This window comes from Ammospiza nelsoni, chromosome 3 (assembly GCF_027579445.1).
Source record: "Ammospiza nelsoni isolate bAmmNel1 chromosome 3, bAmmNel1.pri, whole genome shotgun sequence".
Taxonomy (NCBI): Eukaryota; Metazoa; Chordata; class Aves; order Passeriformes; family Passerellidae; genus Ammospiza; species Ammospiza nelsoni.
The window spans coordinates 53,856,048-53,869,016 of record NC_080635.1 but is presented as its reverse complement, the minus strand read 5'-3'; the positions used below and the strand labels follow the sequence as shown (position 1 = coordinate 53,869,016).

Sequence of the window (12,969 nt, the reverse complement as noted above, 5' to 3'; positions counted from 1 at the left end):
ATTCAAATCTAACACACAGAGAAGTAATTTGTAAGAAATGGCTCAAGAAGCAAGTTTGCAGTGTTGGCTGCTTTAGTGTAATGAAGTGGCACATATTTGTACATGACAATATTATACATCTAGAATACCTTGTCCTTAGTTTTTATAAGAAGATATGTGGCCTTGTCTAACAGAAAATCATATATTTCTGTATATATTAATAATATATAATAACATAATATATTTAGATGTTTGGGGCCACAGCTGTTTGATAATGAGTGAAGTATCCTGAAATTTTGGTCTGTAGGTTTGCCATAAGTGCTTCATACAATTGTTATTTCAAGTCACTTATGGTGTGTCTTCAGTTACATTCAGCTAATGCAGGACTGGGAAATATAGTTAATAGTGCTCAAGACATGATGTTAACCACTGCAGAAAAAATGAATCTTACCTGTTCTCCTTCTTTATATAGATTTTAATTTTATATAAGCAGTTCTTATTTTTAAATAAGTATTTTTCCTTTGTTTTGTGTAGGCCAGTGTTAGCTATTGTAGAAGTGGAAGTTCAGGAGGTTAATGAAGCTGCCCGTGACAGTGTTTTCCGAGAAGTGTCATCTTTCCAGGGACCACTGGATGCCACAGTAGTGGTAAATCTGCTGTCACCAACACCCGAAGAGAAAAATGAATTTCCTGAAGACCTGCGTACAGAGCTTATGCAGATGTTTGAGGATTATGGCACTGTTGTTCTGGTCAGGTGAGTGTGTCATGTGAAATGGCATGGCATCTATTAAAAACCACAGACTGTCCTGACAGAGTTAACTTTGTATTGGAAAATTAGGTATGTTGAATTCCTTTACTGCACTTTCAGTTCTTCATTAGAAATTGAATGCAAGTGTTTTGAATATCTTACACCTGTCAACAACCTTTTAAAGAAGTAATCCAGCAGGTCTCTTGTCTGACTGGAAGAGAATTTTATTCAGTACAATGCCATAAAAGCAGAGACTTTGATGTAAATCATCATCTTTAGATTCAGGCCTCATTTCCAAGCATTGCTGCTTCTGGTGGATCCTTGGGCCCTGCTTCACCTCCTCTGGGGGGGTCTGCTCTCTTCCACCACTCTTTCACACTTGGCAGGAATTCCTGGCTGGCTCTCCTTCCTGTTGGGGGTCATTTTGCTTGTTTGTTAACAGTACAGCTTCTCACAGAGCTATCACCCACTGGGTTTGAGAGGGAGAGTGTGATACCTTCTGGCAGAGCAGCTTTATTTCATTCTGATTGATTCTCTACAGGGCTCCAGCACAGCTGTGAGACTTCTGTTTTGAGAAATACAGGCAAAAGACCTAACAGTGACCTCTGGGAAACGCTGCCAAAAACTTGTTCATGTTTATTTGATTCATTTGTTAGTGGAGAAAGCTGATGACCTGTTATTGTGTAGTTTCATGAAGTACTGATATAAACTGAGGGTTCCAAAGCAGCTGTTCAGGAAAAACAGCACCACCTTGCTTGTAAATGAAAGGAGCAAGAAAAGACATGTTTTGGTGGATTGTTCTTGGTTTATTTTGTTTTTAATTGCTTTAGATCTTGTTGGAATACTACTCTGGGAACATCACATGTCATCTGAGGTGTAGGATATACAAAACCACAGAAGTTAGTCCAGAGGGAGTGTAACTATTGGACTGGGTATCCTGCCAACAGCTACTGAGATGTTTGTCCTGCTGTTCCAGGGGTGATTCTGAAAAGGGCAGGGTGCTGGGGTCACACAGGGAGGATTGGAGAGAAAAGGAGCCCAGCTGGGATTCATAGACCACCTGTTCCTCCTCAAAAAATAGACCTGTGAATGAAAATACGACTAAGACCAACTGCATAGCATTGCATATGTATCCTGTATATAGATCTATATGGTAGATTTCTATCATGCTAGCCTTCAAAGGATTTTATTCAATGGTGAAATAAAATGTTTTTTCTCCTCTGCCTTTTTTCATTAGGATCTGTGGAGGTCAAATGCTGGTGACATTTGCAGACAGCAAGTCAGCTCTTCATGTTATGGATATAGATGGTGCCAAAGTAAGCCTTTCTCAAACCTATAATAATAATAATTTCATAACAAATTTCTCAAAAGTGGTTGCTTAGAGTGAAGTACTTGAGTTTCTACCTAAATCAAGTAGCATTATTTCAAAGAGTTAGTGCTCATGAAGTCCTTTACTTTCACATCTGCTGAGGCAATTAATGCAGTACTTTAGTATCAGGATGGCATGAGGTGACTTTTCATGGATTCCAAGCAGTGCTTAGGATTTGGCCTCTGACACCTGTGCAGAACACAGACTTGTTCATGGTTGTGGCTGCTTGAAGCAGTTCTCCTGACATTCTGTGTGACTTCATACTGTTGCCAAAGAATCCTCATGATTGTGGTTTGGAGATTTTTTGTTTCTTCAGTATCAAATAGGCTCCTTCTGCTAAGCTGTAACAACATGATTCATTGGCTTCCATGGCAAATCCAGCATTAGCAGTAGGAGTTTACCTTTACATCCCCTGCTTTTCCTTCCCACACACATACTCTACAAATCATCGACCCCCTGTTGAAAAAACTGTTTGTGACTGCCCTGTAAACTTAATACTGAAGTAATGGACTTTAACTCTCATTCTTCTTTCATATTTGCAGTTTTATCTTCTAATTTGACTCCTGCTATTGATGTAATTTCAAGCACAGACTGAAACACAGTTGTGTGCACACAGTATGTGAAGGTGCTGGGAATCTGAGTTGGGAACTTTTAAACTGATTTTCCTGTCAAAGCTGCTGGCTTGTCTGCATTTCATCCTAAATGTCATAGAGCAACACACATAAGCAGCTGAAGTCCTAATGTGTTTGAAAATACACCTTCCACATACATCACATATGAGATTTTTCTGGTCAGTCTCCTTACAGGTAGCAGTAGATACAAAACTCATGTGTGTTTCAAAGCTGCTGACTCAAAACCAGCACCCTCTCATGCCAATACTGCTATTCCAGTGTCATTTTGACAATATTTGATGTATCACCTATTCCTCCAGTGTTTCCCAAAAGCAGCAGTAGTGCTTTTGAGCTGTGAAGCTCATTTTCTTTCAGGAATATTTTTACAGTCTGAAAACTTGGTTGTGGGGGTAGGAAGATTCTGAACAGGCTGACAGAACTTGATTATTCTGTTCAAGCATTCTTGTTTTTTGAAGGTTCTTGGCAAAGGGAAACAGTTCTTTCTGTGCTTAGGTTAGAGGCAGAACAGTGAAGATCCAGCCCAAGACTAAGGACTGGCTAAAGGGCCTGCAGGAGGAAATTGCTCGAAAACGGGACAGCGTTGTCCCCATGTCCCCCACGGCAAACTCCCACCTTCTGGAAGAAAATTTTGACTTCTCAAGTTTGGACTATGAGTCAGAAGGTAAGCAACATGCTTCTAAGCTAAGTAGTGAGAAATTGCTCTGTTGACTTTAGTTGCACAGAGTCAGTGCAGGACAGTATGAGTGTTAATGGTACCTTAATTTGTAATCAAGCCACACTTCTTAAAAAGACAACTGTAATTAAAGCCATGACCTGGCTGTGCCTGGGCACAGAACTGTTACTTAGATTATCCTGTCAATTCAGTGTTATATGTTAGCAAATTCAATATATGATACAGCTGCCTGTAGAGAGACACTGCAATGAAACACATGGCGTGGTTACACAAGAATCTTGCCCGACCTATATATTAAATTATTAAATTAACTGATAGTATAGATTAATTAATTGAGAGTGTAGAGAGACAAAGAATGCCTTTTCTCATTAATTCTTTGTTATCTAATATTTTAATCCAGGTGATATAGAGGATGACGATGATTATTTAGAGGATGCTCTGTGTCAACACCTGGCAGCAGACACAGCAGAAGATACACACTGTGCATCCACAGCTCTTTCAAACAAATCTGGACAAACCCCCCGACTGTATAAAGGTAAAGTATCCACCTTCCTTAAGGTAAGACCTGAAGGATTGTTGTTTGTTCTCCTGTTGTATGTATTTCCCTGTTCATTTATATTTTCATTCTAGGTTCTCCTGCAATACCTATTCATGCTCAACTCCCCTTGAGTTAGTGACTGTAGTTGAGGTCCTCAGGCATAACAGCAATACGAATGATAAAATTCATGATCATTCTCCTCTCTAGGATAGGGCAAGGCAGGAAAGCTGAAAAATGCTTTTCTAGACAGAGGAAATTAAATCTTTTTATCCATTTGATGTTGTTTGGCACCAGAACATACAACAAAAAAATTGCATGCTATTTTATATTGGTGAGGGCCAAAGCAAAATCAAACCAGAAGAATCCTGCTGATTCAGTGATGGGATCAACTCTGTCCTTTGAACAGTAGCAGTGGCAGAAGAGTTAGCTGTAAGCTGGGAGGTTGCTGTGTTCAAATTATTTCAGAGGCCTGAAATTTCTCCTCTGTTCCCATTTGATTTATTCCTGATGGAGTCGAGGTTCATAGAATATATATACATATAATAATTCTTTAGGTACTTCATGAATGTGTAACCTTTTTCCTCAGTTACCTGGCTTGTTTGCACGTTTTTGTGAAGTGACTTGGTAAAAAGAAGATAAAGCTGTGGAGAGAAGACTGATAAAAACTGAGGCAGGAACGAGCCAAGCCAGTCTTACAATGGGATGTGATCAGGACGTGCTTGAGTGGCCGAGCATTGACAGGCTGGGATATGTATTAAACACCTGATTGTGACAGCAGTGATTCAGTAGCTGTCATTCTGCACTCTCTCAGAAGTGCTTTGTCTTCTGACATAAAAGTGAAAACTTTTAATACCCTCAAAGGTTGAGTCAGAAGTAGAGTTCAAAAAGATTAAATGAAATTCATACACTTACACAGACAGATTTTCCAAACAGAGTGATTTATGGCTTTCTTGCCCACCTTGAGTCATAGGCTGGGTTCAGTGTGGCCAGACCCACAAGCCTATGCCTGAGTAAAGGAGTGATCAGTCATTATTAAATACTGTGAAGTCAATCACTTTGTATTATAGGGTGCCTTGCCCTCAAATCACCTCTGGCTTATTGTGTGATGATTCATTAAGCCACAGAGAATTGCAGTGGATCTTGTCACTCACACTAACTCTTCTCCACAAAAAATATCACAAAGTAAATAGAGGTAATGGAGTATAGTTTGAAGGAGGTCAGGGAGGGGTCATGGTCTCACATAACTCAAAATATGATCTATTCAATTAATCTTGAAGTGTCTGCAATTTCAGATTCCTCCATAAGCTCCCAATTCTGCCTGAATACCTTCTAATTGAAGGTATGATGACTCTGTAGCTGGTGGTAGGCACGGATAGAAAACAGTGACAGGCACAATAGTGTGTGTGTGTTTCTGAGGTCAGGGAAGGGCACAGCTTCACGAAACTGATGTCCCTGCCAGCAGCCTTTCAGGGATGGAATTGAGTGGTAATGGCTGGCTTTTTTTGTGTTCAGTTTTACTGCCAGAACTTCAAACCGTGCCTCCAGGTGACTGCATGACTCCTCGGATCCTGCTGATGAGCCCAAATCTGCCGCTTAGAAGTACTGAAAATGCAGAGAGCACGGGAGGGCGGGCTGGGCAGACCACAGGCTCTGTCTCTGTGGCTGCCATCTGCTGCTGAGTGGGAGCAGGAAGCTGTGAGGCAGCTCGTGATCCCCTGCAGAGCACAGTTCTCCGAAAAACAAGGGTTTGTTTACAAATGCCTGAAGTGTAAGAGACTGCTGCTGCATAATTCCTTCCCCATCTCTCCAAAACACAGGGACAAAACTAAACCCAGTGGATCTTGGAGCTCTAAAGAACAAGAGCTGCATAGCTGGGCAGCCATGGCAGGGTGAGAGGGCTGAAATCAAAGTCCACACTATAGCAGATGGAGAAGAATAAAGCAATCCATACTTCACCCCTCTCCAGCTGTCAGAAAGGCTTAGGTGGGATGAAAGACTGAGTAATTAGTGATGTAAGGTGCGGCCAAGAGCCATCAGATTGAGGCAGCTGTACCTTTTAGGAGATGTTGCTGGAAAGCAGAGATGTCATTATTGAACTGTTCAGACAGATTTTTCTCTGATATAAAAACAGTTCTCCTGTGCAAGAAGAGGTGCCTGATCCTCAAATGGAATTCCTGTGTTTGGGATGGAAAGCAAGGAATTCACCATGACTAGCCATGAAGAGTTTGAATGGGAGCAGGTTGCCACTCAGAATCTAACAAGGTGCCCAATAACCCTGGAATGGGATGCAGGCATTCTTTGTGTTGGTGCAAACAGCTAATAAATGGTGGAAAAGGAGAGAGAGAGAGAAGCATTTGACAAAGGGGGAGATGTTTCCTGCAGTGGGAGCAGGCAGACACTGGGGGAGAGCAAAAAATGTGAATGGAGCTGTCGTGTTGCTGCGAGACCTGGCTGAGGCTTGCCACTCGTGGTCACCTCTCTCCTGATCTCTCAGAGCTGGTGTGCCTCACCCAGAGTGTATCTAACACAGACACTTGCTAAATGTCCCTAGATGATGCAGACCTCGCTGATTTGAAGCGGGAGCTGGAGGCCAGCGGGGAGCGCAGCCGCCGCATTCCCAGCAGGTCTCTGTCCATCCCTACCCGGCCTCGGCCACTGCAGCCACCACAGAGGCCTCCCCCTCCCGGTGAGTTGAACTCTCTCTAATGTGGTGCTGGCCCCAGCTGAACAGCTTTAGCCTGCCCTGTCTGGGTGACAAAGAAGGTCATACCTTGTTCTGAAATGTCAGGTTGTCAAGGGACTTGGACTTGCTTCCCAGCCTGTTTCAGCCTGAGTATTACTGCTATTAGTAATGGGAGAAGTTAGTCTTCAGGAGGACAGACGCTCCACAAAAGAAATGTCTTTAGTAAGGATAGAATAGCCAATATGTTTCATACTAGCTCAGGTTAGTAAGTTGAGCAGCCAGTTTGTGGCAATAAAGATAATTGGTATTTATGCCTGCTGACTTCTGCAGTCACTGAGTGTTTTCTTGCAGTTTTTTTGATTCTGAATTAATTGTAATCAGAATTTTAAAAACCTTTGACAAAATACTTATTTTGGACAGTTTTTGTCCTTTTCTTCTTCCCAAGCAATTCTTATGTTTATGAAAGAAATACAAAGTGGATTATGATTTTCAGTGAGGCACAAGGGGAAGTGATGCTTTGTACCTTAGCTCTGCCCCCCTGAGATGCCATCCAGAGCTGTGCTGCTCCTGTTTTTATGGCTACTTCTGGATGAAAGCTGATTGCTAGATGAGCATAATCACCTTTGCCTCCTGTATTAGACAAGCTATACATCATGTTTTTCTTGCAGCCCAAAATTCTCTCTCTTGTGTACATTTTCCAGACTCAAATTAGAAGTTCTGTGATGCTCACCTGATAGAAGATGAGTTCTTTAGGATTATTCCCATTCATTTTTGAGTCTGTTGCATAGAAGTGTCAACATTGCTATGTGTATTTCTGTGCCTAGAATGCAATGGTAATGCTCAGCTGAGGTTATATAATTAATTAAATGAAAGAAAGACTAACTACAAAACTGCTTCCTGAAACAGTTCAAGATTTTGAGAGGGTGATGGAATGCACATTGGTTTTGCTCCATTGCAGATAAAATTTTGTACTGGCTCTTGAATGTAAAAAGCCATTTTTTATTCCTCTTCCAGCTGGAACATCAGGCAAAAAGTCCCCCTCAGATGGTTCCCTCTCTCCAGGAAGCCATTCCACCTGCTCCATCCTGGCAACAGCAAAGCTGCTTCCCGGAGCCCCTCAGCAGCCAGTGAGTCCTGCTGCCCAGCATGGCCCCTTGGCACTGGCCTGTTCCCTCCCATCCACACTGAGAATCCCTGCAAGATGCTCCTGTCACACCAGGAAGGAAGTCCACCACATGCCTGAGCTGAAAATGCCAAGATAACTTCTTGTACTGTAATACTAAACTGTAGGCCCTGTTAGGCAGCACAAAAACATTAATAAATGAACAGGAGTTAGGAAGGCCTAAGAGGGAGAGAGAGAATGAGTGGTGTAAGACCAGGGCATTGTTGCTGCTTTCTGACAGATGCTAACTTGAATTTTTAACACTATCATCGTATGGTTTAATTGTTTTCTCACCTCTGTTTTGGTGAGCCATGCTAGTGCCCAGAATGCAGGAAAAGTCTTGACCACTGCCAGCAAGGCTGTTAGTCCCCTGAGGAGACCAGGACCAGAATGTGGAAATGCCTCCTCACTCCTGCCTTGCTGGATGAGGATCCTAATGCCTTGAACAAGGGATGGCTGAGGAACCAGCTGTGGCACTCAGGCACTGCCCTTCTGTCAGCTGCCAACAAAGATGTACCATTCGCTAAAAGATTCCCATTTCTTTAGTATTTATAGATCACTGAATAGCCATTTGCAAGAACAGAATTTCACAGGTGCATGAGCTTAGCTGTAAAATTAGAGGTGTACAAGAAAAATCAGTTTTCTCAAGATGATTTTCTCCTTTTTTTTTTTTAAAGCCCAAAGTCCGGACTGGAATAAGCAAACCTTACAACGTCAAGCAGATCAAAACCACCACAGCTGAGGAAGCAGAAGAAGCTATTAGATGTCTTATGGAGGCCAAAGGAGGTAAGCACAGCTTTCTAACTGACTTTTAAAAATCTTTAAATAAAGAAAAATGTAGGTGTATTCATCTCACCATAGCCCAGATGCACATATTCCTATTCAGAATTTCACCTGAATACATTCTTGCAAAATTGTATGTGGTATCCTCTGTCAGTTCTAATAATATTAACCTTTTTTCAAAATTATTAAAATTTTATTTTTTGTTGTAGAAACTGCTACTAGTAGAACCTTGGGTTATTTATGCCCAGATTTAGTCAGAAAAATTAAAATATAAAGATGGAGTTTTACTAAACTGATAGTGCCTGTGTTAGCTCAGAGTTGCATAAAGGATATTTGCTGCTCTATTTACTGAATGCTCACTATTCCAAGCAGAACTACAGAGCAAATGCAGCTCTAGGAGGAATAACCTGGATTCTCTTCACATTTGGACAGCAAGTACAGCTGTAACCTAGATAAAAGCTTGCACTACTTCAGCTTGAATAGCTAAGCTAAAAGGCTACTCTGTGTTTAGGCTCTCTGTGTAGTCCCTGGAGGGGAGCTTCTTGCAAGGGCAAGTTAAGGCACAAAACTACCTTAGGTACTGTGAATGTACCCCCCAGGGTTGCATGCAGTCTTTCTGCTGATGCTGTATGAATGAAAATGGCTACCTGAGTTTGCAAGGCTCTCAGTTTAGGAGAAAACCACCCCTCTTCATTGATACATTCATTCTAGAATGAATACAATCTACAATAATCCCATTTATTCAGAAATATCAAAAAGGCATCTTGATGTTTGTTCCTCAGGGCTGTTAATTTCATTTTGAAATCAGATTTATTCTCCATTGATTTTGAAATTCAGATTCATTTGGTGTGGGTAAGAAAACTACTCTGGTCAGCATCACTTCCAGTCCCTTGTACAGTACCACCAGTTGGCATTTACAGTTCTTTCTAAAACACTCTACAAGATGCACTTGGTATCATTAACTTGGTTTTCCAGATAATGGCAAAAGGATGCTCAGAGCTTGAGCCCAGTACTCCTGAGCCCCCAGCCAGTGTTTTATCCACCTGGCCAAATGGTGGCACAGCACTGCTGGTTTGGCATGAAATTATTTCAGACAGGGAAGTTTTCCCCTAACAGCCTCTTACAGATGTTACAGGATTGCAAAGCTCTGTGCTTAGTTCCAAAACCTGAGCTGGCCCTATAGGCATGAACGTTTTGGGAGACATAGTTGTGAAAGAAATTATCTTGAATCTATGTTCTGATCAGGCTGAGATGCCATATTTGCTTTTGCTTTTCAGGAGTACAGGAAGATGCAGTAAAGCCTGTTCCAGCCAGAAACCAAACTTCCTACAAACCTGAGGCTCTTCCCAGCATCACAAAGTCAGCTTCAGGAACGGTGCCTGTGCCTCATCGTCCACCACCCAAAGTTCCAACTCCAAAGAAGCCAGTGCCCCTGCAAAGGACAGGAGCCAAGGGGGAAAATGTAAGAGAGTGGCAGCAAAATGCACCCAGCCTGCATTACACAGTGTGAATGAATGATGGAGGTTGGGACCAGTGTGAATGACTGGTTGTTTTTTACAGGAAATCCTGTCAAGTCAGCAGGTGCTGGGATAATATTGTGTATTATAGTGACAAAGGCATAAAAATGCAAGAAAGATTGGAAAGAAAGCCATATGCAGCTTTTCTATTTGTCAGTCCATTCTCTTGTTGTTCTTCTGGTTTGTCTAAACCTTGTCAGGATTTAAGACTCATTTGTTCTTTATCAGAGTCTCTAATTTTGACCATGAGTGGTCTGCTCTGTAAGGATTTGAGGCAGCTTCTTCATCGGTTCTGTGTTCTGTGTCCTTTCTTGCTTTTCTTACACACCTTGTAATGGGAGTCAGCCTTTCAGTTTGAATTCTGGAGTCTACTCAAAAGTTCATGTTCTCAAAAATACAAAGCTGTAGGTGTTTAGGTTTTAATGTGTGCCAGGTCTCTACAATGGAGACAGTAGTTCACCTCTAGAGCTGCTAAAATGATTATCTAATTTGTAAAGCAGTTTGAGCACAAGAAGAAAGACAAATACAGCATTTATATTCTTCCTTTGACAGAATCTCTGTTAAAGAAGCTCTCTTCTAAATTGTTAGGGTTCCTGCCTTACCTTGCTTTGGTAAAGGCATTCACCCCTTCTCTATAATGGACTTTGTGCTCTCTTTACTTAGCAGATTCACCAAAAAACCCAACCCAGACAGCACAGTCTATGCCGAGGATCGTCAGTGTGTTTTGTTTAGGTTGTCACCATTCCCAAGTCACTCTTGAAAGGTGCTGAGAGGGATTGCTATTTTGGTGTTAGTTATGTGGGAGCTTCTGCAGGAATAGATCTATTTCAGGTTGACTGCCCTGGAATTCCACTCCTTCCTCCATCTGAGGGAGGTCAGATGGGAGGTGTGTACTTGAAAACCTCTACCCAATCCCCCTCTACCACAGTCAAATGTTAAGGCAACTTAACAGCACATAGGAAGAAGTGGCAAGGGATATGTCCAGCATGAGATACTGACTAAATATTTTGCCTGCATTAAAAAGCCTGTACATTATCTTTTAATACTGTGCAAGATTAATAAAGAATTTAAATGCTTTCATTCGGTCACACAGAGTGTGAGAAATCTGAAGCAGTCTTTGCCCTCCTAGGCTGAGCTGGGCTTGTTATTTATATACTTTTAAATGGTGGATGTATGCTAGACTGGACTTTGAGACCTTATTTTTATCTTCAGTTGCCAGCATCAATAAGACAGGACACAGCCCTTAATGCATTTATTGGGTTAGCTTAAGCGAATTCTCCTTCAACCTTATCTATCCAAATAAGCTACACCTAAAGGCATGGGCCTCCCTATGCAATCTTGCTTAAGTAATATTAGTCAGCAGAGAGATGGAACAAATAAGTAACTCCTCAGAACTGTGTTAATTTGGCCCAGAGCAAAAATTCTAACCTGCAAAGGGACATGGTCAGAAGGAGCTGTGACTAAACAGGCTGTAGGGTCCTGGTCCTTCACTAGCTCTCTGAAGGTGAGTGCAAGGTGCAATGCGTGAGCCCAGAGCCCAGCAGGTACGGTGGAGCACTGTGCTGTCAAGCCTCCTCTTTGTAGTGCTTTGTAGTGCTTTTTTTTTCCTTCCAGGACTGTCAGCTGTTCTTAGTAATGCTGTCAATTAGACTTGCACCAGTAGTGACTCAGAGTTTAAGGTCCCTTTTTGTTCTCACATTTCTTCTTCTATTTCCTCCTCAGGCCATGTGTCCAGAAGACCAATTCGACCAACAGACAGCACAGTCTCCTTTTGGCTTGCTAGAGCCCCATCTAGATGCTGGAGCTATTCTTAGACCAACCAAGATCACTCCAATCCCTAAACCCAGAACACAAGCTGGGAAGCCTCAAGAGAGCAGGGGGAGCAGTGAAAGGCAGCCCCTGTCAGCAAGCACAGCTGAGGCCATTGTGCTGCCTCCCCAGAACGCTCCCTTTGCCCCAAAGGTGCCACCACGAAGGAAGAAGTCGGCTCCTGCAGCTTTTCATCTCCAAGTTCTCCAGGGCAGTGACAGCCCCCTTTTCAGTGGGTCACTGTATAACTCCAACAACAACAACCCTGGCTCCTGCCCCCAGACTCATGGCCCTGCTCGCTCGGCTCCCACAGCCTTGGCCAGCCCCACAAACAGCACAACTCAGCCCTTGGCCCTCAGTGCTGCAGAACTGATGGGGAAGCTCCAGGGCCCTTCTGCACCAGCAGGCCAGCATCCACAACAACTGGATACCGGCTCCTTGCCAGAGAACACCAATCTTCTGGACCTGGACATTCATTCTTCCTTCCCTCTTTCCACACAGGCACCATCCGCTACTTCTCCAGCACACACTTCAGAAAATTTAAATCACCCCAATGTGAAAGATTTCAGTCACTGGGTTACATTTAGTGATGATGAAGACAGCAGTGCAGTGGCAGACGGGTTCAACAAACTGCTCGTCTTACAACAAAACAAAAATACCTTAAAGAAAACAAATACTGACTTAGAGTTGTAAAATTTTACTCCCTTAGGGTTCCAAAAGAAATCATAATTATGATGCAAAATTTTAAGAAAAAAATCTTTTTTATATTTAATGAAATAGATCATCTGTCCATGCTACATTTCATTTTCACATTTAAAGATATGGCCCCTGGAGGGAAGTATATGAAGTACATACAACCTAACATTACCTACAGCTCATCTGAAAACTTCCTTATTCTAAGTTATTTCTTTTTATTAATCCATCTTAAGATGTTTTATTTCATTTCAGGTACAAATCATATGCAAGAACATGTAATGATGTACGGAAAAAAGACATTTAAAAAAACCCCAACATTTTCCTTTGGAATATATATTTTAATCAATTTCTGTTGTTTGAAATAAAGCATCCTTACTTCAA

General features: G+C 42.0%; 1 protein-coding gene across 1 annotated transcript in view; it reads left to right on the top strand.

Annotated features, from left to right (window-relative positions):
- SYNJ2 (synaptojanin 2) overlaps positions 1 to 12,969 on the top strand; it is a 65,666-nt gene extending 52,697 nt beyond the window's left edge. Inside the window, exons 19-27 of the mRNA XM_059467445.1 lie at positions 514 to 732; positions 1,964 to 2,042; positions 3,220 to 3,388; positions 3,801 to 3,935; positions 6,490 to 6,624; positions 7,636 to 7,748; positions 8,461 to 8,569; positions 9,844 to 10,028; positions 11,806 to 12,969. Coding sequence (XP_059323428.1) covers positions 514 to 732; positions 1,964 to 2,042; positions 3,220 to 3,388; positions 3,801 to 3,935; positions 6,490 to 6,624; positions 7,636 to 7,748; positions 8,461 to 8,569; positions 9,844 to 10,028; positions 11,806 to 12,585 — 1,924 coding nt within the window. The 3' untranslated portion in view covers positions 12,586 to 12,969. The remainder of the gene's footprint in view (positions 1 to 513; positions 733 to 1,963; positions 2,043 to 3,219; positions 3,389 to 3,800; positions 3,936 to 6,489; positions 6,625 to 7,635; positions 7,749 to 8,460; positions 8,570 to 9,843; positions 10,029 to 11,805) is intronic.